This window comes from Chiloscyllium punctatum, chromosome 20, assembly GCF_047496795.1.
Source record: "Chiloscyllium punctatum isolate Juve2018m chromosome 20, sChiPun1.3, whole genome shotgun sequence".
Classification (NCBI taxonomy): domain Eukaryota; kingdom Metazoa; phylum Chordata; class Chondrichthyes; order Orectolobiformes; family Hemiscylliidae; genus Chiloscyllium; species Chiloscyllium punctatum.
Window position 1 is genome coordinate 54,897,563 of NC_092758.1, and position 27,611 is coordinate 54,925,173.

At 41.3% G+C, this 27,611-nt stretch overlaps 1 protein-coding gene across 2 annotated transcripts in view; it reads left to right on the forward strand.

The window, feature by feature from the left end:
• Nucleotides 1–15,676: 15,676 nt before the first annotated feature.
• Nucleotides 15,677–27,611, forward strand: part of LOC140492136 (peroxisome proliferator-activated receptor gamma coactivator 1-alpha-like) — a 145,735-nt gene continuing 133,800 nt past the window's right edge. Inside the window, exon 1 of one of the 2 annotated variants that reach the window (XM_072590943.1) lies at nt 15,677–15,842. In XM_072590943.1, coding sequence (XP_072447044.1) covers nt 15,765–15,842 — 78 coding nt within the window. In that variant the 5' untranslated portion in view covers nt 15,677–15,764. The remainder of the gene's footprint in view (nt 15,843–27,611) is intronic. The other variant, XM_072590945.1, reaches the window with a different exon arrangement.

The window sequence follows — 27,611 nt, forward strand, 5'->3', positions numbered from 1 at the left end:
ACCTACACATCTTTGGACTGTGGGAGGAAACCAGAGCACCCGGAGGAAACCACCAGACACGGGGAGAATGTGCAAACTCCACAGAGACAATCACCCGAGGCTGGAATAGGGGTGAGAACTGAGCAATTAACATGGGCTAGAATGAAAGCCCATATTCCAAGTGCAAACAAAGAAATCGAGATGGAAAGTTTTATGAAGGGAATTCTAGTTTTCAGATGGAACAATCTAAAACAGGGATACATGAGAGAAACATAATCTTCAGTGACTTTTAAAGCTGAAGGTGTTTGCAGAAGTAGGTAGATGTGAGGATACAGGGGGATCTTACACAAGAGAATTTTAAATTTGAGGTGATGTTGGGCCATGGAGACAAGTTGGATCCACAAGTAGATGGATGTTGGGGAACGGGGCATTATTCTAGAAGATTGGATGCATGCAGGATCATGAGGGGGGCAAGGCCAGAGCCTTCAACCTCACTTTAGGTGTATGGATGAGGTTCTGAAATAGTCTGAAGAATGCTCATTCTTATTCCATTACCATCTCTTTTTGACTTCCATGTTTGTCATTTAGTCTCTCGTCTTATTCTTTATTATAAAATTATTTTTCTCCCTCCCCTCACTGTATTTTCCAGTTGATATAACATTTGAAGTATTGACTCTTTCTCCTCAAATGCTAAGGTGCTGAGACCACTAATTATTTCCATCATTTTATATTATTGTTTCAGGTTTCAAGCATCTGCGGTATTTTACTTTTATACAGTCAATGACAGTTGAATAGTTTGACCTTAAATTTCTATGCATATTGAACTTCATCTATGCAGAGATGAGAGACAGTTACTTTCATTTATAGATGAATAAACAAAGCCTTTAAAAGGACATAGAATGTTGAATAAAAAATAGAAAATGGTGCAAACATTCAGCAGAACAGAAACATTTGCCAGACAAGAGTGCACAGTTCACATTTTAAGTCGATGACCTTTTGACAGGACGTGGGATCTGATTTAACCATCTCAAAAAACCCTGTTCTTCGTCCTTTTCAATAGGACAATTGATTGTAACTGGAAAACAGTCAGGTGACAAATCAGTTTTAAATTCTAATCACTCAGAATTCGTTTTATTTTCTAGACCATCCGTATTTTGAACACGTGCCACGCTGATTTTATCGTTTAAAAAAAAACACCGAATTTTCCAGGTTCAATGGGAAGGATTGAAGGTCAAACAGATTTCCCTCCAGTTTTCTCAAGATTCCGCGCAGTGACACATAGGCGCACATACAGAATGATAGACGCAGCTTTCAAATGTTCACTCTTCTCACATCCTTCATGGGTGAGAGGCGATTTTGCGGAACAAATGCGGGAGAATTTCACGTAAAACAAGTCTGTCTACATGTTTGCAAGGAACAATTGGGATTTACTGCAGTGAAATGAACAGGGAGGATTTGCTGCATGCTTTCATTGTGTCCATTGTAAATCAGTTTCTTGTAAGGAACTACTTCTGTACATTTTTGGTTCTTAATTCACTTTCAACACTGTGAATCGTACAACATTGATCTCCATCGGTCAGACTGTATGACTCATCTTGCTGAGCTGGAGATAGTTACTGCGGAACGCCTGTCACTGTGAGCTGCAAAGTGCACTATGCCCTGTTTCGAAAAACAGACGAGTGAACCAAACCAGTTTTGCTCCTATTCCTGAACAATGTCGATTTCAGTGACAGTAAACTGACAGAAACCTCTACCAGCTCGAGGGGAGGTTGCCTCAAGGAACAGGCACAAACGAAGCTCAGAATGAGGAAGTGGGGGGCGAGAGGCAGGACCGAAGCAAAACACAAACCCAAGGAAGTTGTGCTTAAGACCAGACACAAATATTATTATCGAAGCGAGTGTGTGCAGGGAAAAACAACGTGAACATTTAAGTCGAGTGACCCTACGAAACTTTATCAGGAGGAATTCTTCCCAATGAGAGGAAGATCGACGAACCCGCTACAATGTGATTCGAGTTTTCGCGGAAGTTACAATCGTTCATGAGGAGACCAACAGGAAGAGGCGTGTGATCCAACAGCCACGGAACAGCAGCTACACTCGTTTAACATTTTATGTAGCAGATACACTAGACCTTTACAATAGAGCGCCATAAACAGGTTCTCACCCTGTTAAAAAAAAGTTCCATTTTATAAAACGATCAACCTGTTCACTCATGTTATGGCATACCTCCAAGGAAGGTGGGAATTCAATCAGGTCCTTTTGGTTCTGGTACATTACCACTGCACACACATATGTCTTCTATGATGAGAAAATTGGGAAGATTAAGATGGCAGAAACTTTGGGGACACTTTTACTGGAATCTGGGAATGGAGGCTCGTACCCCCAGATGGTGCAGAGAGAAATACACCATCTCCCTTTTCAGAGATCCAAAGGTTTTGAGCTATACAGTTTATTCCCATGAGCTGTATAGTTCCCTGGAAGCCAATCACCTAATTGTTGGCAGGCAGGAGGCCTATATTATTGACAACTGGCCAGCACTCCAAGGACCAGTCCACCACTTAGTCCCAGCTAAATTTCCCTCTGCCCACACCTGGTCTGTAGTTATCTCCCCCACTGTTTGAACAGGCTGCAGTATACACAGCATGAATGTGATCACCTACTTCTCAAAACAAAAATGCAGTAATCTTTTTAATAATCCTTGTTAGTTTTAAAATTGTACATTTCTCATATCAGTCCACAATCAAAATATAGAGAATAAAATATGGCCTTGACAGAACTATACTCTGAAAACCATTCCAACAATTCCCTTTTGCTCTACCGGAAACAAAATCAGGAGCTCAGCAGGTCTGGTAGCAGCTGTGAAGAAAAATCACAGTTAATGTTTGAGGTCCAGTGTACCTTCTGTGGCAGAGTCACAGACCTGAAACGTTAACTTTGATTTCTCTGCACAGATGTTGCCAGACCTGCTGAGCTTTTTTGAAAACTTCTGTGTTTGTTTGATATGCAGCATCATATTTTGCGTCCCTTTCGCTCTGTGCTGCCGGTCAGATCACAAATCACTTTGAAAAATGCTCAAAGTCATCACTTAATGGCTGGGTAAGTATTGCTAGGCAATTCACTTTCTAAAATTGTTTCAAAAACTTGTACAGAATGTAGATTAAACTGTATTTTGATGTTTACAAAATCCTTGTATTAGAAAACAGCACCAGTCTTCGAAATTCAGGGCTCACAGGCAGCATTCATGGCAGACTCTTGTTTCAATCTAGTATTTACAGCCTTTATAAAGATAGCTAAAAGTTGCTTTAATGTTTGGCTTGGGTGAAGACACTTCATATATCCTTTTCCTATTTCTTATAACCTTTTATTTTCTCCCTGTGTTCGCTTGTCCCCTTTTGCCAATTTTCTTCTCTAATTTTTTTATATCTATTTATAAACATCGAGATTATCAACAATAATACGTTACTTCGACAACTATAGAAGGCCTGAGCTGAATTTTCTGATACTTACAAAACACAGGCTAAAAGAAAACCTGAGAATGGTTTGTTCATGGTATTGCAGCCAATGTTCAGAAGTAATCTATGACAGGACTGATACTAAATTAGAATAATAATAATCAAAGATACACATAATAAAAGATATACACAACTCTACAAATATTCTGTAACATTCTGTAACAGTAACGTTGTTCTGAATTTCTGAAAACTTTCCTCAACAGTTTATCTATGAGCGTAAGAGGATCTTGATCAACCAGGCCAGTGGGTTGAGGAATGGTAGATGGAGCATAATGCAGATAAGTGCAGGGTGTTGCACTTTAGTAAGACAAACCAGGGCAGGACTTATGCAGTGAATGACAGGGCCATGGAGAATGTTGTTGTACAGACGGACCTAGGGGTGCAGATACATAGTTCCTTGAAAGTGGAATCACAGGTAGACTCGGTAATGAAGAAGGTGTTTGGCATATTCGCCTTCATTGGTGAAAGCATTGAGTGCAGGAGCTGGGATGTCATGTTACGGCTGTATAAGGCATTGGTAAGGCCACATTTGGAATACTGCATACCATTTTAGTCACCCTGCTATAAGAAGGATGTCATAAAACTGGAAAGAGTGCAAAAAATATTTAAAGGGATGTTACTGAAACTGGAAGGTTTGAGTTATAAGGAGAGGCTGAATATTTTCCCCCTGGAGTGTAGGAGGCTAAGGGGTGACCTTGTAGAGATTTATAAAATCTCTACATGGAGCATGGTGAAGCTGAATTACCATGGTCTTTTCTCCAAGGTAGGGGAGTCCAAAATTAGAGGCACAGGTTTAAGGTGAGAGGGAAAAGGTTTGAAATGGATGTGAGGGACATTTTTTTCACACAGAGGGTGGTACTTACATAGAACAAGCTGCCAGAGGAAGTGGCATAGGCAGATACAGTTACATTTGGACAGGTACATGGATAAGAAAGATTTAGACAGATGTGGATCAAAACACAGGCAAATGGGACTAGTTCAATTCACAAAACCTCGTCAGCATGGGTTGGAGGGCCTGTTTTTGTGCTATATACCTCTATGACTCTATCCACACTAATATGTATTTGCTTCATTTATATTTGCAGTATTTGCAATACTAGTACTGTACATGCTTATTCCCTTCTAAGTTACATACATGACTGCAAATATATACATCCTTCATACTTTCTTTTAATCTCTCATAGCTTTATATGTGTTCTTGGAGTGGTCATTATAGCCACAGTGTCCAGAATGATTTTGTTACTTTAAGGCCTGTGACTGACATCTGAAGAAATAACCACTTACCTTGTTCCAGGCTGGCTGATTTTGGTCACAGTGTCTGAAGTCAATATCAAGAAGCCTCATAAAACATTTCCTCCAGACACATTCCCATTTCAAATAACAACCTTTTCCACAAAGTGAAAGAAACTAAACACCTTCCAAATTAACAATATTAGCTCAGAATTGTTACTGCTGCCTTAAACAATAAACAATGCTGAAAACAATACTGAAAACATTGAAATATATTTTGAATTTTGTTCAATATGACCACTGAGTTGTAAATTGCCTGCGAGTGTAGGTTGGCATTTTTGGGGTATTATGTGCACAGGAGCTATAACTAGCTGCCTTTTAATTTGCTTGGCATGTGGTATAGGTTGTACTCTAAGTATTGGCCTGAATTTTGCAGTGATGTTGGCAGTAAAACTGTCAATGTTTGCCATTATCATTCTACTGAAACTGACAGCAATTTTGTGAGTCTGTAAACGCTCAAACATGGAAGTCCAGAAGGTGTTGTCAGTAATCCAATATTCCTCCAAAGGATGCACCATAGAGGCATCCCAAAGACTGCAGTGGAAATTTATGAACTAATGAAAACTTCTCCTTTTCCATTGTCAAACTTTGTGTAAAACCCTTTAAAATGTTGCATCTTGTTGAATGAGTTCTAATGCTGTACAATATTTGTAATTGCTACAAAACACCTTTAGATTAGATTACTTACAGTGTGGAAACAGGCCCTTCGGCCCAATAAGTCCACACCGCCCCGCCGAAGCGTAACCCACCCATACCCTACCACCCATACCCCTACATCTACATCTACATCTACCCCTTACCTAACACTACGGGCAATTTTAGCATGGCCAATTCACCTGACCTGCACATCTTTGGACTGTGGGAGGAAACCGGAGCACCCGGAGGAAACCCACGCAGACACGGGGAGAACGTGCAAACTCCACACAGTCAGTCGCCTGAGGCGGGAATTGAACCCGGGTCTCTGGCGCTGTGAGGCAGCAGTGCTAACCACTGTGCCACCGTGCCGCCCCTGAAATATCTTTACTTGCTATAAAGGGAGTTTTCAATGAGAAGAGATTGGGGAACTAGGCCTATATTCTCTGCAATTGAGAAAAAATGAGAGATGACCCTCATTAAAATATATTTAAAAAGTTCCCTGGCTTAACAGGTAGAATTGGAAACATGTTTCCCCCATTTGGGGTGGGGATGGTGGGGGTGGGTGGGGTGGGGGGTGGGGGTGGAGATGGAGGTGTCCAGAAAATAGCCTCTGAAGAAGGAGCTGAGCTGAGGTGAGGATGTATCTTTTTTCACTCAGAATGGTGAATTTTTGGAATTCTCCGGTCCAGAGGGTAATTGATTTTTAAAATATTATGTATATTTATTTTAGTTTCTATCTTAACCAGATCATAAATTATTTATGAATATTGCTGAAAATCCAGATTAAAAATTAAGGGACTCAGTATTTTAAAACTTCCTTGGTTGGCCGTGTGAGAATACTTCAATGTCATGTGCTGCTGAACCTGTTTGCTGACATCACTGCTGCACACAGTGAGATCACCTTGGCTTGGTACCAGATTTAAACTGCTGTTTGGAAAAGGGAAATCTACAGAGATTGTTAAATTGCCAACCAGAAAATCCAAGCCATCATTGTCGCACATAAGTAGAGTGAAAACTACAGCTGCTCATTAATCATTCCTCATTGATTTCTTCCTGTTTTTGGTTCGTTCACAAGTATTCAATCAGATAATCAATTTGAAATTTGAAAAAAAAATTTGAGCCATTCATAGTTTAGTTGATCCTGAAGACATAAAGCTTTGGACGTGTGACATTTGGCAGCATGTTGGATGCTGGAAAAAAAAACTGTTGATTCCATAATTATTAATCTTACAGAGTTAATTATTTTCTTACCAAAATTGTTAATAACTATTCGTCAGCTTTATTCATTTCAAAAATATCTATGCATGTAAAAGTGCACAATAAAAATGCAGCAGAAGCAGAGGATATGTCAAATTTGTATGGGAGAAAGTTGTCAGACTGTTCTTTCAACAACCAGTACAGAGTAAGCAGAAATTTCCTCTAATTAAGTATAGTGAAGTCTGAAGCTATTGTTTTCAGTTACCACTCCAAAGTCTGTTCCGTAACTACTGACTCTACTCCACTCCTTGGCAACAGTCTGAAATTAAGCCTGTCTATTTGCAACATCATGCATAACAGATTCTCTGGAATCCTTTGAGGAGGTAACAAGCAGAATAGGTAATAGGGAACCAGAAGATGTATTATCAAACTCTTTTTTTTGTAAACTTAACGATAAAGTACAACACATAAGTCTACTTAACAAGATGAGACCTGCTGCTGTTGGGTGCAGTTTGGTATCATGCATAGAGAATTGGCTAACTAATCGAAGACAGAGTTGGGCTAAAGGGGGCATTTTCCAGATGGCTTCTTGTAACTGGAGTGATACGGCAATGAGTGCTGGGGCCATAATTAATTTCTAAATTAATTGCTTGCACTGTTCCCTCTAAGTTGTGCACTACTGTGCGGCCACTCAGGTTCTGCACGTGCTGATCAGTGTTCCAAAGCATCAACTTCTGGTTCGTTCACAAGTATTCAATCAGATAATCAATTTGAAATTTTAAAAAAAAATTGAGCCATTCATGGTTTAGTTGACATTTGCAGATTACACAACAGGTGGGAATGCAAGGAGTGAGGATATAGTTAGGTTAAGTGATTAGGCAAAATCTTGTTATATAATGTGGTTATGTACTTTGGCAGGAAGACTAGAATAGCTGAATATTATTTAAAAGAAGAAAGGCTGCAGAAAGCTCCAGCACAGAAAGATTTGGGGGTGGACAGAAACCACAAAAGGCAACAGAAAAGTTCAGTCAGTAAGAGGGGAGGTGAATAGAATTTATTTCAAACGGAAATATTCAAAGGGCCTTTATTTCAAAGGGAAGGGAATATGAAAGTAGGAAGTCTTGCTAAAATATGCAAAGTGCTAGCAAGACTACACCTAAAATACTGTGAAAAATGTTTGTCCCTTTTTTAAGGAAAGGCATAATGACGTTGGAGTTGGTTTAAAGAGATTCATGAGATTGATCCCATGTATGAAGGGATTTTCCACAAGGAGAGTGAGTAGGTTGGACTTGTACTCATTGAAGTTCAGAAAAAGGACCTTATAAAACCATTTACAATTGTTAATGATCTTGACAGGATCGATGCAGAAGAACTGTTTTGCCTTGTAGGAGAGTCTAGAATCAGAGGGTGTCATCTCAGAGTAAGAGTCAGCCAGTTATGACAGAATTGAGGAGGAATTTCTTCTCTGAGGGTAGTAAATCTGTGGAATTCTTTGCCATAGACAAGGCTGGGTCATCAAGGCTGGGTCATTAAGAATACTCAAAGCTGAAATTTTATTTCATCAAGAGGGGAATCAAGGGATACGTGGAAAATGGCAGAAAAGAGGAATTGAGACATGATATCACTGAATGGCAGATTAGACTAGAAAAGTTGAAGGACAGAACACCCCTGGTGCTCACCTTCCACCCTACCAACCTTCGCATAAACCAAATCATCTGCCGATATTTCCGCCAAACGGACCCCACCACCAGGGAAATATTTCCCTCCACACCCCTTTCCGCCTTCCACAAAGACTGTTCCCTCCGTGACGACCTCATCAGGTCCACACCCCCCTACAACCCACCCTCCCATCCTGCACCTTCCCCTGCTACCGCAGGAATTGCAAAACCTGCACCCACACCTCCTCCCTCACCTCCATCCAAGGCCCTAAAGGAGCCTTCCACATCCATCAAAGTTTTACCTGCACATCCACCAATGTCATTTATTGTATTTGTTGCTCCCGATACGGTCTCCTTGACATTGGGGAGACTGGACGCCTCCTAGCAGAGTGCTTTAGGGAACATCTCCGGGACACCCACACCAATCAACCACACCACCCTGTGGCCCAACATTTCAACTCCTCCTCCTACTCTGCTGAGGACATGGAGGTCCTGGGCCTCCTTCACCGCCACTCCCTCACCACCAGATGCCTGGAGGAAGAACGCCTCATCTTCCGCCTTGGAACACTTTAATCCCAGGGCATCAATGTGGACTTCAACAATTTCCTAATTTCCCCTTCCCCCACCTCACCCCAGTTCCAAACTTCCAGCTCAGCACTGTCCCCATGACTTGTCCTACCTGCCTATCTTCCTTCCCACCTATCCACTCCACACTCCTCCCCCGACCTATCACCTTCATCCCCTCCCCCACTCACCTATTGTACTCTATGTTACTTTCTCCCCATCCCTACCCTCCTCTCACTTATCTGTCCACCCTTCAGGCTCTCTGCCTGTATTCCTGATGAAGGGCTTTTGCCCGAAATGTTGATTTTACTGCTCCTCGGATGCTGCCTGAACTGCTGTGCTCTTCCAGCACCACGAATCCAGAATCTGGTTTCCAGCATCTGCAGTCATTGTTTTTATCTAGAAAGGTTGAATGCCCTACTTCAATTCCTACATATTATGGTGTTATAGTGATTAATGTAAATTTGATACTGAGATGTCCTTCTGATCTCGGACTTGTGCCATCTCTGTTTTTGATTTTAAAAATCTCTCGACTTCACCCCATTTCAGTTTATCTGCTCTTGAAACTCATTCATTCATTCACCCTCTCATGCTTTCATTACGTCTAGACTTTGATCATTCTATTAGTCTGGCAATTACCATTTTTTACTTCTGTAAAGCTATGACCTCTCCGCCGACTCTTTCTTACCTCACATTCGTCTTGTTTTGTTCATAACTTTTGCTCTTGTTGGTTTTCATTAGTTCCCAGTCAAATATTCTCTTTCTTGTTTTCACATCTCTCCTTGGCTTTACATTTCTTTTCCAAACTAACAACCCTTTTAAGAATATATGTTTCTCTAATCTTGGTCTCTCCTGAATTTCCATCACAATTGCTCTGCCATTTGTGGTTAGATTAGATTAGATTACTTAGTGTGGAAACAGGCCCTTCAGCCCAACAAGTCCACACCGACTGACCGAAGCACAACCCACCCAGACCCATTCCCCTACATTTACCCCTTCACCCAACACTACGGGCAATTTAGCATGGCCAATTCACCTAACCTGCACATTTTTGGATTGTGGGAGGAAACCAGAGCACCCGGAGGAAACCCACGCAGACACAGGGAGAATGTGCAAACTCCACACAGACAGTCGCCTGAGGCGGGAATTGAACCCGGATCTCTGGCACTGTGAGGCAACAGTGCTAACTGCTGTGCCACCCATGACATGAGTATGTAAGCCCAAATTCTGGAAGTCCCTCTGGCACTTTCTCCTTGTAAGATAATTCTTAAGCTCTTTGATCAAGTATTTTTGTCATTTGACTTCATAGCTGCCTACATGGTTGTTTGGACTCGTACCTTGTTTTATCATGATCCTGTGAAGCACCATTGGATATTTGCTCACTCTCTGGGCAGAGCAGGTAACGGCTGTCTGGTGGAGTTTTTTTGAAGTCGCGGTATAGTCCAGTTATTGTTTTTTTAATGGCTAAAATTTAAAGTTTTTTTTAAGCGCCTAGCGGACCCGGAAGCTGGTGTCGCGCTAGCTTACCTGGGAAGGTTTTTTCTTATAAAAGCGCGCAGGCGAGGAACCCGAGGCACTACAGGGGTAGAGCCTCCCACCCACCCTCCTCCTCTAACCTAATAATACGACCCGTTGTGATAAGCAGGTAAGTGCTGCATTTTGCTTGTTTGTTTTTTTAGATCTAGTTTTTAAAGTTTACCTTTTAGAGGGATGGCAGCAAAGGCAGTGCAATGTTCCTCTTGCACCATGTATGAGGTGAGAGAAGCCATTAGCGTCCCTCCTGATTACACTTGCAAGAAGTGCACCCATCTCCAGCTCCTCCAAGACCGTGTTAGGGAACTGGAGCTGGAGTTGGATGAACTGCGGATCATTCGGGAGGCAGAGGTGGTCATAGATCAGAGCTTTAGGGAAGTAGTTACTCCGAAAGTTATAGAGAGATGGGTGACAGTGAGGGGGAGTGGGAGGAAGCAGCCAGTGCAGGGACCCCCTGCGGTCATTCCCCTCAAGAACAAGTATACCGTTTTGGATACTTGTGGGGGGGATGACTTACCAGGGGTAAGCAACGAGGTCCAGGCCTCTGGCACGGAGCCTGTCCCCATTGCTCAGAAGGGAAGGGTGGTGAAAGGTAGAGCGATAGTTATTGGGGACTCAATAGTGAGGGGCACAGATAGGCGGTTTTGCAGGGGCGACAGAGACTCACAATTGGTATGTTGCTTCCCAGGTGCAAGGGTACGTGATATCTCTGATCGTGTTTTCCGGGTCCTTAAGGGGGAGGGGGAGCAGCCCCAGATCGTGGTCCACGTTGGCACCAACGACATAGGTAGGAAGAGGGGTGAGGATGTTAGACAGGCTTTCAGGGAGCTAGGTTGGAAGCTCAGAGCTAGAACGAACAGAGTTGTTGTCTCTGGTTTGTTACCCGTGCCATATGATAGAGAGTCGAGGAATAGGGAGAGAGAGGAGTTAAATGCGTGGCTACAGGGGTGGTGCAGGAGGGAGGGATTCCGGTATTTGGATAACTGGGGTTCTTTCTGGGGAAGGTGGGACCTCTATAAACAGGATGGTCTACACCTGAACCTGAGGGGCACCAGTATCCTTGGGGGGAGGTTTGCTAGTGCTCTTTGGGAGGGTTTAAACTAACTCTGCAGGGGCATGGGAACCTGGAGTGTAGCTTTAGGGTACAGGACCTTGAGTGTAGGGAGGTTAGGAACATGGCATCGATCTCGAAGGAGGGTGCCTGTAAACAGGAAGGTGGCTTGAAGTGTGTATACTTCAATGCCAGAAATATAAGAAATAAGGTAGGTGAGCTTGCAGCATGGGTTGGTACCTGGGACTTCGATGTTGTGGCCATTACAGAGACGTGGGTAGAACAGGGAAAGGAATGGCTGTTGCAGGTTCCAGGGTTTAAATGTTTTAGTAGGGTCAGAGATGGGGGTAAAAGAGGGGGAGGTGTGGCATTGCTTGTCAAGGATAGTATTACAGCAGTAGAAAGGGTGATGGAGGAAGACTTGCCATCTGAGGTAGTTTGGGCAGAGGCTATAAATAGGAAAGGTGAGGTCACCCTGTTAGGAGTTTTCTACAGGCCTCCTAATAGTCCGAAAGAAGTAGAGGAAAGTATTGCGAGGATGATTCAGGAGAAGAGTGAAAGGAGCAGGGTGGTTGTTATGGGGAAGTTAACTTCCCAGATATTGACTGGGAAAGCTATAGCTCGAGTTCGTTAGATGGATCGGTGTTTGTCCAATGTGTGCAGGAGGGTTTCCTGACACAATATGTAGACAGGCCAACAAGAGGTGAGGCTATACTGGATTTGGTTCTAGGTAATGAACCAGGCCAGGTGTTAGACTTGGAGGTAGGTGAGCACTTCGGGGGCAGTGACCACAACTTGGTGACTTTTACTCTAGTGATGGAGAGGGATAAGTGTGCACTGCAGGGCAACAGTTATAGCTGGGGGCAGGGAAATTATGATGCGGTGAGGCATGACTTAGGATGCGTGGATTGGAAAAATAGGCTTCAAGGGAAGAACACAAATGATATGTGGAGATTGTTCAAGGAACAGCTAATGGGTATCCTTGATAAGTATGTACCAGTCAGGCAGGGAGTAAAGGGTCTTGTGAGGGAGCCGTGGTTTAACAAGGAATTGGAATCCCTTGTGAAAGGGAAGAGGGTGGCCTATGTAAAGATGAGGCGTGAAGGTTCAGTTGGGGCAATTGAGAGTTATAAGGTAGCCAGGAAGGATCTAAAGAGAGAGCTAAGAGCAGCGAGAAGGGGACATGAAAAGTCCTTAGTTGGTAGGATTAGGGAAAACCCAAAGGCTTTCTATAGGTATGTCAGGAAGAAAAGGATGACTAGGGTAGGTATCGGTCCAGTCAAGGATAGTAGTGGAAGTTGTGTGTGGAGGCGGAGGAGATCGGTGAGACACTAAATCAATACTTTTCGTCAGTATTCACTCAGGAACAGGACATTGTTGCCGATGTGAATACTGAGTCACAATTAATTAGAATGGACGGCTTTGAGGTATGTAGGGAAGAGGTGTTGGAAATTCTGGAAAGGATGAAAATAGATAAGTCCCCTGGGCCTGATGGCATTTATCCTAGGATCCTCTGGGAAGCTAGGGAGGAGATAGCGGAGCCATTGGCCTTGATTTTTATGTCGTCGTTGTCTACGGGAATAGTGCCAGAAGACTGGAGGATAGCGAATGTAGTCCCCTTGTTCAAGAAGGGGAGCAGGGATAGCCCGAGTAATTATAGGCCAGTGAGTCTCACTTCTGTTGTGGGCAAAGTCTTAGAGAGAATTGTAAGGGATAGGATTTATGAACATCTGGATAGGAATAATGTGATCAAGGATAGTCAGCATGGTTTTGTGAATGGCAGGTCGTGCCTCACAAACCTTATTAAATTCTTTAAGAAGGTGACCAAGGAAGTGGACAAGGGTAAAGCAGTAGATGTGGTGTATATGGATTTTAGCAAGGCATTCGATAAGGTACCCCATGGCAGGCTAATGCAAAAACTACGGAGGTATGGCATTGAGGGTGCATTAGAGGTTTGGATTAGGAATTGGCTGGCTGGAAGGAGATAGAAGGTAGTAGTTGATGGTATAGGTTCATCTTGGAGCGCAGTTACTAGCGGTGTTCCACAAGGATCTGTTTTGGGACCATTGCTGTTTGTCATTTTTATAAATGACCTGGAGGAAGGGCTTGAAGGCTGGGTGAGCAAGTTTGCGGATGACACGAAAGTCGGTGGAGTTGTGGACAGCGAAGAAGGATGTGGCAGGTTACAGCGGGATATAGATAAGTTGCAGAGCTGGGCAGAAAGGTGGCAAATGGAATTCAATGTAGCTAAGTGTGAAGTCATTCACTTTGGTAGGAGTAACAAGAAGATGGATTACTGGGCTAATGGTAGATTACTTGGTAGTGTGGATGAGTAGAGGGATCTTGGTGTCCATGTACACAGATCTTTGAAAGTTGCCACCCAGGTAAATAGTGCTGTGAAGAAGGCATATGGTGTACTGGGCTTTATTGTAGAGGAATTGAGTTCTGGAGTCCTGAGGTCATGTTGCAGTTGTATAAGAACTCTGGTGCGGCCTCATCTGGAGTATTGTGTGCAGTTTTCGTCGCCATATTATAGGAAGGATGTGGAGGCATTGGAACGAGTGCAGAGGAGGTTTACCAGGATGTTGCCTGGCATGGTAGGAAGATCATATGAGGAAAGGCTGAGGCCCTTAGGGCTTTTCTCATTGGAGAAAAGAAGGTTTAGGGGAGATTTGATAGAGGTGTACAAGATGATTAGGGGTTTAGATAGGGTTGACAGTGAGAACCTTTTTCCGCTAATGAAGTCAGCTGTTACTAGGGGACACAGCTTTAAATTAAGGGGTGGTAGGTATAGGACAGATGTTAGGGGTAGATTTTTTACTCAGCGGGTTGTGAGTTCATGGAATGTCCTGCCAGTAGCAGTGGTGGACTCTCCCTCTTTATGGTCATTCAAGCGGGCATTGGACAAGCATATGGAGGTTATTGGGCTAGTGTCGGTTCGGTCGGCTTTGGTCGGCGCAACATCGAGGGCCGAAGGGCCTGTACTGCACTGTATTTTTCTATAATCTATAATTTCATTATGTTAAAAATGCTATATGAAATAAGTTTTTACGGTGACATTTGTTATCATTGTTTTCTTTTTAAAATCTTGTCAGCAAAGATTTGGACTAATCAAGTTGATATGTTGGCAGATCTCTGATCTTATCTGCACGATATGTGAAGCAAATGATGATGAAGGTGATAATGAAAATAAACAAAATAGGATTGGGGCTGTTTGTACAACATGTGTTGTACAATGTTGAGATTTCTCCCTTCCCCTGTCAGTTGGTAAAATATATTATATATATCCAAAACATATAGCTTTGACTCATATTGTCCTCACAAAAAGCACCTTTCTATTGGTGAAAACGGCATTGATAAATGACTTGTCTGAATATTGCAGTCCCCTAGTGTGATAATCCTATTTTCTAATTCAGATTTTGAGATAATGAAAACTGAAGTGTACAGATTGCAGTTCCTTGGACTGTAGATTGCTCTGTTCACACCTTTTCTCCTCCCCGCATCAGACCTTCACACTCCCTTTTGTCAATTTAGCAGTGTGTTTCATGCAAGTCTAAATCATATCAATAAGAATAAAAGTGCAGCGATGTGTTTGTTCATTCTGTGATTATTCGCATATTGACATGCGCACCCTTTCACCATGCACCATTAGATCGTCAATGAATAAAATCTCCAGTCATGTTCAAACTTTTACAGGTCCAGGATATATTTGATCATTGATTGTGTTTTGTGGCTGTTTTCCTGTGTTTATACCTGTAGTTTATCTCGCTCTCAGTCCTGTGTATTAATAGCGTTGTTATAATGTGAATTATGTAAAAGCGCTGGTTCGTTCAATCCACACCCCCTCCTCGGTTATTTTTATGTATCATATACAATTTAGCATGAGAGACCTAATTACATGTCTAAAAATTGACATTTTTTTCTGTGAAGCGGAGACACCTGCTGATATATCCTTTGCCTTCAGACAATCCACTCTACCCTAACTCAAACTAGTCTTCATAGTTAGAATGCCGAATGCTCGCGTCTTTGCACCATCACGATTAGTTTCTAAGTGTCAGTGAAAAAAAGAATCCATTCGATAAGTACAACGGGTTATGTTTTTGAGATTCGACAGTCAAAACGTATCGCCGTTTTTTTTTGGGGGGGGAGAAATAAAACACAGCAAAGGCGATAGTGCACACTGACTCGCACGCTGCCACCCTCTGGCGTAGCAAGACGGCAGACGAGTTGCAGTACCGCGACCGTCCACTGGGCCGGCCGAGGAGCAGCAGTGAGCTCACTGTGCCGGCTCTGGGGATCTCCGCGACCGTCACTCACTCTCTCTCACACACACACCGCGGGAAGATGGCGGATTGCACGCTCACGGACGAGGACTTCTCTTTATTCGTCTTCAACTACCTGACAGAAAACGCAGAGTCTCAGGTAAGGAGCGGCGCTTCGCTTGCCTTTCCTTGCATGAGAGTGGAGCCGGTTCCTAAGCGCGGCCCCGGTTGGAGGTGTTTCTATCCCCCTCTCTTGAAGCGGCTAGCCGGCTCTCTCTCTCTCTCGTCTATCTCTCTCTTTCTGCAAAGTCCTGTTTGTGTTGGAGAGGGAGCGCAAGCACCGGCTTCACGTGCTCGGAACCCGAGGCAGCACCTGAGCGCCCGCTCGCGCCCTGGCTGCCTGGTTACCTGCTGGTTGCCGGGTTACAATTGTAGCAAATCCCTCCAAGTGTCAATTGCCCGGGATCGCTTCATTCATTCATTCCGGACACGTGGGCGCACCAAGTTACAATCAATCTCGTCTCGACTCTCCTTTTTGCACTGAGCCCCGCAATCGCTTCCCAAAGTGCGTCTACAGAAGAGGCAGCGTGAGGGAGAAACAGAAAGGTTGGGATGGGGGTGACAAAATAAAAATCAGCAACTCGTACTCCGCCTAGATGCTTCATTTCAGGCACAGTGTTAAAAGTCAGTTTCCTGGAGAATGAGGGCGAATGAAGAACAATATTTATTTCTTCTTTCCATGTTCTTGTATAACAGGGAAACAGATGGATTCAACAGGAAACAGTCTGAGAGCTTGCGTAACTTTGGGAATTACTTAACATTTAATGCACATGTAATAGATCTAGAGGAAGGCAGATGACGGCAGCAAACTCCGGTTGGGACCACTACAGAATGAGTGACATGTTAGAGCCGCCTCGTTATTTCTTGCCCAAACTCGCGCCGTCCTCTTCCTAAGGCGCGATAACACTGATTACTATTTTCTTCCAGATTCTCGGATAGGGCAGGCGTCTCGAATGCTCCTGATTATGTAGTTACAAACTTGAGCAGTCTCTTGCATGTGATTTATAATAATGCTTCAAATTACATACCGTAACGCTGAAAGGGATTTTTATTTTTGTATGTTTGTTTGGAATTAATCATATTGATCCCTCCGAAGGCAAAGTAAACCTTGACAAATATGAATAGTGTTTCTATAGTATTAATGCTAATATACATTGCGTGAAGCCTGCGAGCACGGACTATGAAAAGCTGTTTGATCATGTGTCACATGAGGACTTACTGCACCGACCAGTGCTGACGTCTCCACTCTACTCCAGCGCTGGGAGGCGAGGATGAACCCCTCTGCCTCTGCGTTTCTGAAAACACTCGCTGCACATCTTAAGTAACTTGACCACTTAAAAGCATTTACCCTGCAGAGGTGTAAAAATAAAACACTTTGTTTATCGAATGTCAGTTGTAACTACCTGCGGTTATTTCAGATGTTCCCGCCTGGCTATTAAAGATCATTTATTTAGAATGGCCTGGTAAACTTAAAAGCTGCTTTATCGCGCTTCGCAAACAGTAATGGCTAATATAAAATGACAGCGAGCAATTCCATTGCCAATCTTGTATTTTTTTTGACACGTTCTAACTTTCCAGTGTCTGGCCCGATCTACTTACTGTATTAATATAGGATGCACCAAAGCTCTTTAATGGATCACCTCAGTGTGACCCTTGACACTGCCATCTAGTGCTACAGAGCTATTTTTGGTGATAGTTGCACAGGGTTGTAATACCAGCTGGGAGAAGCAATGACAGTATCTGAAGAGGTTTCATTTTGGAACCTTCATGTTAATGTAAACTCATTACTGATATAGGGATAGTAACAAAGTCGTACGGTGAACAGGAATAAGCAAATCCATTGCCCTTCATTGTTTTGGGCAATGTCCTCTACCTGAAATTTCTATTACATAATCTATTGACAATATTACTCCATAGGTCAAACATTGCATGAGGGTGAAATCTTTGGTAAATAAATTACATTGCTGATGGTTTCCTCATGATCTGTTGATAAACTGTTGAAAAACATTTAACTTTAAAACACATTGCAACCACAATTTTCTTGAATAGTTCTTGCTATTAAAGACTAGGTACATAACCTGTATATTGCTGAACAAAACTTTCCATGTCACCTGAGTTCATGCTAAAGCTGTTTCCCAGGAATATCACAAATGGGCACAGAACCTGGCATGGATGCAGCTTCTGCAGAATCAGTCAACTCCTTCACAGATCTGATTAGGAAATTCCAACGGCTTATCCACAAGTTTTAATTTTTACCCCTCGTGATAGTTTGCTCTCTTACGGGCACACCACACAACGTGTTGCTCCCAAATGGGCCAGATCGTGTTCTGTGGCCCTGCATTATTTAAAAAGGATCCAGAAACATGTCTTCATTCGTTGCACTGTGTTTATCTATTAGCTGCCAACATGGAAAGTCTGAACAGGAGTGTGCAACTGCAAGAGAGATTCAGCTTGCTGAGGAGCAATGGGGGAAAAAAGCAAACACTTGACTTTTGGAACTGTTAGAAAATGTGATTGTAAAGTGGCATGATTTTACAATAATTAGTAAAGTATGCTTATGGACATTTGTCCGGGGCATTAGATGGACCTTATTTAGCATTGCAATCCATTCAGTTTCATCTCTTTGCTCTCAAGTGGTTGTCTTGGAGAATAAGACTCTTGTATGTTGACCCTGATGTAGCTTACACCGCTTGCAAGAAAAAGCTGGTCAATGCTTGAAATCCCAGTTCTTGTTGCAGTAAAGATGGATTATATACATATGACACACGTTAATTCAAAAACTATGTTTAGGGCCAGAAATAAACCAGGTAATCTATACCATTGTGATAAACACCCCCCCAAACACTCACTCACTCACACCAGGTTAAGGCAGACCAGAAAATGAACAGGATTGCTTCATCCTTTTTTCTCAGTCATTAATTGGCTCGCGACTCAATTGCACAGCAATATTAAAATTAGAAAGATCCAATGCTCCTTTTCATAATCTTGACCAGTCGGCTAACTCCTCTCTACTATTCTTCAAGTTGTGAAAAGTTGTCTAAGTGGAAGGTTTTTAGAGCAGATTTTTAGAGTTGTGAAGGCTCTCTCATCAGAAAGTGAGAGTGCACTGGCATTTAGACTCAATGGCCGCTTTTGATGAAGAGTGCCGTAATGATTTGTAAATTAAAAATAAGGATTTTGACTTGTGTATGCCAACAACAAGAAGTCAGTGATGGTCACTGGCATGAAAAATTATTGAAATGTAGAATGTTGAAATATGATAGTGAAGTTCTAAAGCGTTCTGAGAACAGCAGCTACTTTTAAAAAAAACTGTATATTTTATATAACTCAGTATATTTTATGCTGTTTGTCTAGGTTTGTCAAAAAGTACTGACACAACCATTACAATGCAGTGTAAATTCTCCCTTAGGAGATTGATTACAAGTCAACCCAGTAATATATGTATAACACTAGTAGTAACTGCATTGGCAACCGGTTTGTCTACTCTTAATAAAATATTATGCAACCATTTTCCTCATTAAGGTCATTTACTTTGAGAAACAACATTGATTGCCTTGCTGTTTAAAGCTGGATCACACTTCAGCTGAGCTGAGATGGAATGGATTAATATTTTAAAGATGGCACAAGGTACGTCCTGCATAGAAGTGACCTCTGATAGCTTAGTGACGTAAACAGGAAGTGCTAAGAGAGCTGTTTCGCCAAAGTACAAACCTTGTATTATAATTCTGCAGAATCAAATCTGCTTCTCTGCAGTCAGCAAGTTCTCTGCTTGCCCTACTTAATTTACCATAAAAGCAGAAACTTGATCAGTTGTAAGCAACACCAGTAGGGGGCCTAGGAACTATAACACTACACTCGAGTTATTAGACTAGATCTAGATCAAACAATGACCAAGAATAACATGCAAAAAGGGGATTGTTACAACTTTTGCTTATTTTAAAAGCATGATAGGTAATAGCAGAAGCAGTATCAAGCTTTTAGAAACGCTTTATTTGAAGTGTTTTGTTTGTACCCAATTAAACAACTATGGTTTGCTTATCTCCACAGATATACAAACTTTTATTTGTTTCTTTGCTCATGAGTAAACTTTAACATTGTGGCAAGTTGTTTTTTGATGTGATATCTGGAAAGACCAGATGTCTACATCGCAGAGAAACAAAACAACTACTACCACACTTGTGTCATTCAAGTGAAATGATTGAAGGACAAGATTAAAAAAAATTGATTTGTTTGTCCAACCTTCAACATAGTAACCTTCAATATGAATGGTATTAATTCAAAATACAGGAATGGTATGTGAATGTCTTAGACTTTCTGGTTATATCTGTGAAAAGTTTAATATTTCAGGCCCAGAGTTAACCATTTGTTGTCACTCGTGGCTCTGTTGTGATATTGAGTTGTCTGAAGTGTTATGATGTTGTATCTCATCTATAATTAAACATACTTCTCAGCTTGCAATATCTGTAGTGCTAAATGGTGCCAGATGGTAGGAGTGTGTATAGACCAAGAGCAGTCTCTATATTTGGATGGCAGCTTGAAAATGATAGTTTTGAGGAGCATGCTACAGTATGCTTTGTCCAATTATAATACTTTATCCAATTATGAATATCTTCTGAGGCAAATGTTGATAACTTGCTATGCAACAACTGAGGTAAGGTGAGTAACTCCATGCTTCAGATTTTAAAAATTCTTTCATATTGTGTGAATATTGTGAACAAGGCTGACATTTGTTGTCCATCCATATTTGCTCCTAAAATGATGGTAGTGAGCTGTTCCATTGAACTCTTACACAACTCACCTGGTATAGATACACTGCAACACTATTAGGAGGGAGGTTCCAAGATATTGACCCAGCGGTAGTGGTGGATGATAGTCCCAAGTCAGGAGGATATATATTTATGAAAAAAACAACTTTTTAAAATTCATTGACAAAATGTGGGTATTGTTGGCTAGGTCATCATTTATTGCCCTTGAGTAGATAGTGGTGAGATGTCACCTTGAACTGCTGCTATTAGGGAGGGAGCACCAGGATTTTGACGACGCAGGATCAGTGATATGGTTGTAAGTCAAATTTGGTGTATGGTTTGGAGAGGAATTTGCAGTTGTCAGTGTCCGTATGTATCCGCTGGTCTTCTCCATTTGGGGTGATGGAGGTCCTGGGTTTGGAAGGTGCTGTCAAAAGAGCCTTGATGAGTGTTGCCCTTTTTCTCTTCAGTGGTACAATTCCATTATTTGGAATGTGCTTTTGTTCATCTTGTATGCAAGATGCTTCACACGGCTGTACATTTGTATGATGGGGAGTGAAAGTTTGAAGTAGTGGATAAGGTGGTGATCAGGTTGTTTGTTTGTTTTGTCCTTGATTTGTGTTGAATGTCTTGAATGTTGGAGCTGCACTCATCTACAGGGCACAAGTCAGGAGGACAATTGGGGAATATTTCATCACTTTCCTGACTTGTGTGCCTTGAGGATGGTGGATAGATTATGGGGAATCAGATGGTGATTTGGCGGTAGTCGCCTCCTTAGGTAAGTTTGTTTGAGCTGTATGTGACTGTATTGGCTTCTGTGGGTCTTCTGAAAGTGTAAAGTATGATAAAAGATTGGTGTGTAAGTTCAACAGTTGTGCCAACTCTGAGTATGTTGCCTGTTACGTGATTCCTAGTCTCTAACCTCCAGTTGCCACAGAATTTATGGCTGATAAAATTCAATTTCTGGTCACTAGTAAATCAGAAGATGTTCATGGTGGAAGATCCAATGATGGTAATGCTGTTGAATGATGAGGGAAGATGGTTGGATACCCTTTAGCGGAGACGGTCATTGTCTGACTCTCGTGTAGTATGACTTTTGCTTGATTGCAGTGACTCAACACAAACGATGACCTGAGTCATTTGTCCTTTGCTAAAAGGAATAGTATTATTTTAAGTGAAAGCATCCAGCCATTTCAGTGGTTGATAATAGATATTTATCCATTAAGGTGTGGCTATTCCTGCATGTGATCAAGGGAATCTGCAGCCACTCCTGATTATTTTTAGGAATTTTATTTTCCTCTGTTCCTTATTTGCACATTGTTAGACACATTGAAGCAAGGAACAGATGTAGGCAATTCAGCAATTCAAGTCTCCTCCTCCATTCAATTTGAATATGACTAATCCTCCAACTCAATGCCATATTCTTGCTTTTACTCCATACCCTTGATGCCTTTACTATCTTAAAAATAATTGTTCTCGTGAGCGTTTCTCTTTGAATATTGCAAAAGATTGAGCACAGTAAAAAAATTTCATTTTGCCTTATATCATATTTACTAATATAGAAAAATGAAGAAGGATTCATTTTGCACAGCACCAACAAAGCTAACAACAATGTATATTGTATCTTTAATATTGTGAACAGTACCAAGGCACTTATTTGGAATATTGCCAAACAAAATTACCCGAAATTCGGGCAGGTAACAAAACCTGGCCAATGACCTGTGTTGTAATGGAAGAGAGAGGCAAAGAGATATGAGGAAAGAATTCCAGAGCGCTCAACCCTGATAACTGAAGGCTGAATTCTGCCATTGGCAGAACAATTAAAATCGGGCAGCCTCAAGAGGTCAGAATTGAAGGAGTTGACTGAGGATCATGCAAGATTGTAGAGCTGAAGAATATTAGTAACTAGGAGTGTGTGGTCATGGAGAGAATTGAAAACAACATAGGAATTTTAAAATCAAGCCATTGCTTAACAGCGAATCAGTGCAAATAGCAAGACCCTGAGTGATGGGTGAACGTGACCCATGTGAGTATATTTTCCTTTAATTCCTATAATACCAGCAACATGTTCACATTCACCTTGATATGAATACTCTCAGTTAGGCTGTGCAATAGATTTTAAATAACATGCTAAGGTTGTGAAACGCACTTTGAAATTATCTTAGAGGAATTACTACATCAATACACTGACAGACAGATAGGTTTCAAAGGTCAGAGAGATCATTGAATCCATAATGAATTCTCAAATGTTCTTGAAACAATTTAGAGTAATGCATAATGTATCATCTAACATAGTCACAGAAACATAAGTTGGGATATTTGAAGTGAATGCCACGATACTTGAATGACCACTTGCTGAAGCATTCCAAGCAAGTAATATAAATGTTGTTTTCTACGTTTGTTAAAGGAAGCTGTACTGAAAATAGTGAAGAATACAGTGATCCATCTGAGATTGCTTGATAAAGAAGGTTTTAAATATTTTGGATAGAAATGCAGGCAAGGATAAGATTCAGATTTGTCCCTGTAGCTGCACACCCTTCCCTCTGCCACCTCTCCTCCAACACCCTTTACTCTCCCACTCTGCTAACCTCCATTCCCAGCCCAAGGAGCCCATGCTAACTGCTGGGATTAGAGACAAAAAAACAACCAATCTGCTTGGCCAGACGCTGTCTAGAGTCAGAATTTGTCCTGCTTGATTGGTGGAAATCTCATCTCCAGTCAGTCATTGCAATATTAAATTGCACCAGGGTCGCCAATACCAGCAGGCATGTGTTCCCACTCAGTGTTGAGGTGGGAAATCTTAACAGCCGGGAAATCCTGATTAGATACTGGAGAATCTCCCATTAACTTTGTTTCCTCCCGCTTCAGAAAGAGTTAATCAAAGGCAAATTGTTGGCCCATTTTTAAAACATTCACTCTTGAGATGAGCCATCACTGGTTGGGCCACCATTTTATTGCCCATCCCCAGTTGCCTTTGAGAAGGTAATGGTGAGTTGCCTTTTTGAACCATTGCAGTGCATGTGTTGTAGATCGATCCATAATGCTATTAGTGAGAGAATTTCAGGATCTTTGCCCAATGACAGTGAAAGAACGGCAGTATATTTCTAAATCAGGATTGTGAATGGCTTGGAGGGGAACTTGGTTAGCACAGTATCTAGGTCTGAAGAATTTTGAGACACATTTGGTCTCAGTATCTGTTGCAGAGTTGTGTTTATGAACATGCTAACGTGATGGACCTTGAGGGAAGTATCTATTCTGCTGATCCACACCATTGTGAAATCGTACGCATCAGAATACAAGACTCGTGGATCTGGGCTGGGAAGTTTTTGATAGGAGGAACAGAAAGTACAAGACACAAGGTAGATTATCTGGGAGTTGGAAAATTTCCATCTGTTCCCTTTGGTAATCAGAACTAATCCAGGAGGTAGTAGTCCTGCCTTACATCAAAAACCTCTCTAATTTTTCACAATGATCTTCACACCACCGAAAAGCAGGTGCAACTGTCGAAAATACAGTTAATCAACATTTCCTGCATAAACCAGCAAACAGTTTGCACAAATCCAGTAATCGCTGGCAAAAAAAGTCGCTGCTAAACATCCAAGCTTCTAAACCTGAAAGTATGATATCTGATTATCACTAAATTGTTCATAACTGATCTCCATATACACAATTTATTCCCTTTACTGTTTTACATCCTAATCAAATTATTCAACTTTCAATAAGTACAGAGAGCAAACCCATTGACCTGTTTTAGGGGAATCATTAAACTCGGTTGACTAGTTGGTTAGAATGTGGTTTAGAATAATACCAGAAGCGTAGGGTTTCTCCCAATGCCACTGAGGTAGACTTGGGGCCTGCCTACTCACCCTGCCGTTACCATATTGTAATATTACCTGTTGGTCAACAGTCTATGAAAAATTGAGGATGTGATTCGAAGAATGGGATTGAGTCATTATTCACATTGCATCATAAAAGTGGCCTCGTGTCCATGCTGCTTTTGAAAATAAATGTGATTTAGCTTACCTAGGCATTTTCCATAAATATTGGGAGCCAATTTTTTTCTTTCTCCAATACTGTCGTCAAAGCCAAACTGATAGTTTTTCTAAAATTTTGTTGCAACAAACTAACATACAATTTTTTTGGAAAAGACAAAATATGTATTTTTTAGTGAATATTATGTGTAGGAGCAGATTCTTCCTTCCTCATATTTAGCCAGTTGCACAATAGACCTAGGAGATTGAGACAATCGTTGTTAGTTTGCTTTTGGCATTTGGTACAGTGGGTGTATTGTGGTATGAACATGTGACTGACAGCTCCTTTAGTTTGGAAGTCTGTTTTAGCTGTGCTATAAAAGTGTTCTGCATGCAGTTTGATCATGTGCCTTTTGAGCTGAGAGGCCACACTTATTCCATATATGTTCTGGCAGACCAAGGAATCCTAGATATCTTCAATAATTCTTTCCACAGCTCTTGCCTCCATTTTTGGTTGTTTTTCACGTACATGCCTTTGCTGCATGCAGGCTCGATTATTCCAGTGCACTTTTGGCTGTTGTCCCATGTTTTTACCCTCCATAATAGTAATCCAAAATGCTGCTGCCTGTGTCCTAACTTGCAAGTTCATCCTTGCCCCTCTAATCACAGATGTGTATGGGTTTCTGATTATGCAATGTCTGGATTTTTAAAATGCTCATTATTTTTAAATTACTCCATGGTCTCACCCTCATCTTTGTAATCTTTTACAGACCTCCAGCACTCTGAGATAGTTGATTCTCAAAATTTGCTCCCTTAATATTCCTGATTTGAATTGCTTCAACAATGGCCATTCTGCCTTCGTTTGCCAAGGCTCTGAACTCTGGATTCCAGCCCACCCACAAACCTTTCCCCTTGTTTTCTTCGCTTTCCTCTTTTAAGACACCCTTTAATGTCAAACACTTTTATGAAGCATTTGGGCAGCTGCCTGAATATCATCTTGTGTGGGCCTCTGTGTAAAATGTTTCTTTGGCAGCTCTCCTGTGAAGTAGCATGGGACATTTTGCTACTTCAAAGGTGCTATAGAGCAAGTTGTTGTTGTTCTTGAACTTTTATATAGTCTATCCATTTTCATTTAACTGCACCTTTGTTAAACATGCAAACTCTACGCAAATCTATTTTATAACGTGAAGCTAAAGTGTGCTTCAGAAAATGTTTTGGGAAGTGATTATTGCGAGTTCATTGATTTATTATTTTTAAAAGTAATGATTTTCAACTGTATGATTGCCATTGAGATACATGGGTGGGCACCTGGACATTTAAGACCAAGAGTGACTTGACGGCAGCAAAGAGAAGAAAAAAACAGAGTCTTTATTTTCTCAGTTTCCTGATACATTCTTGTTAGTTAGTTTCTTCTTGGGTCTCCTGGTCACTCTTTTTCATGTTTGTAGGAGTGGGGACAAGAATGGATAATCTGTTTGAAGTTCTCTACCACTACTGCTGTGTAACTCCCTGTAGAGTAGCTCCGCTCAGTGTCTTTGCTCTGTATCTCTGCCAAATATGTTAACTATGAGCAGGAAGTCATCAAGTGCAGGAATATTTGATTTGAATCATTCAACAATGTACTGCAACACAAGATTGCTATATTTCAAATTATATGATGGACACAGTTTCTTGCTGAGTACTTTTAACAAAACCATGCCTTTACCAATGATTTTAAAATCTGCAATTAGTGTCTAATGCTATGGATCACATATTGAATATAAAATGTCATTTCTGCACAACAAACATGATTTACATGATTTATTAAATGTATTTGTTCCTTTCAAAGCTGTAAGGTCCCTGACCAAGAGTCCATTCTCCATGCTATTCAACTTTTGGATAATTATAACTATTGTGCAGTATAATTAGACAATGTTATGATAAATGATGAATGTTTGTCATGTTTTATAGTTGAAATTCTCTTCATTAATGTGACCACTGTGAAATTTTAAACTGTAAGAAGGTTAGTGAAATTGAATACTGATGGTTGAACCCACCTTTAGAAGACTACTAAGAATTGACAATGAACTCATCAATATTATTGATACCCTGAAAACAAATGGAAAAGTAAATTGTTAGGTTTGACTGCACTCATTTAGGTTTACGCACCTAATTGATTTTTATCTATTTAGCGACAGTGTCTGCACTTCAAACTAATTTATTGCATGTGAGGTAGTTTTTGGATACCTGCAGGGCATAATAAGGTGCTATACAAATGCATGTTTGCACAAATTAATTTTATTGTTAGGATTATTTTCTGATGAAAGGTTAGCTGTCACCACAAATGTTTCATTGTGTCAGATGCTGTCTGGTTATAGCTATCAGACATTCATTAAAAGAGCATTACATTGAAGGCTTAGCGTATATTTAACAGTTTGACATTGTATTATTCATACTGTGAAAATCTGTTGTGTAATTTTTCCATAAAGTAACATTTGTTGCCCATAAAATTATCTACCTGGTGGTGGATGTATTACAGCATCAGAACAGACAGTGATTACTTTTGTTTCTGGCATTTCCAGTAAATGTCTGTTAAGTGCTTTGACTAGCCATTTTCCTAGACATAGGATTCCTCCAGTAAAGTATGTAGAAATATGCTTTTAATGTTTTCACTTTGTCGATCCTCTCCTGAAGGAGCCTAATCATGATTGGATAGTGACAAAAACAGAAATTGCTGGAAAAGCTCAGCAGCTCTGCTAGCATCTGTGAAGAGAAATCAGAGTTAATGTTTTGTGTCCGGTGATCCTTCCTCAGAACAATTGGGTAGTGCATGCTTTGCCACAACATCTCAATAACCTCCTCAAGTTGCACAACCCTGAGATCTCTGTACCTTCCCTATTTTGGCCTCTTACACATCTACCAAGTCTTTAACTACCTCAGCACTAGATTTGGGTACCTCTCCATTAAGCTTCTCTGTCACTGCCTTTCTTCCTTTCAGACACTTAACATACATCTCGCCGCCTGCCCTATTATCTCATGTGGGTTGATGCCAAGTCTTGTTCGATATGAAGTGCCTTTGAACATTTTACCATTTTAAAATGCTGTATAAATGCAAGCTGTTGTTGCTACACCACTGACTACTCTCCAATCTCAAACTAGCTTGTGTATTGATTC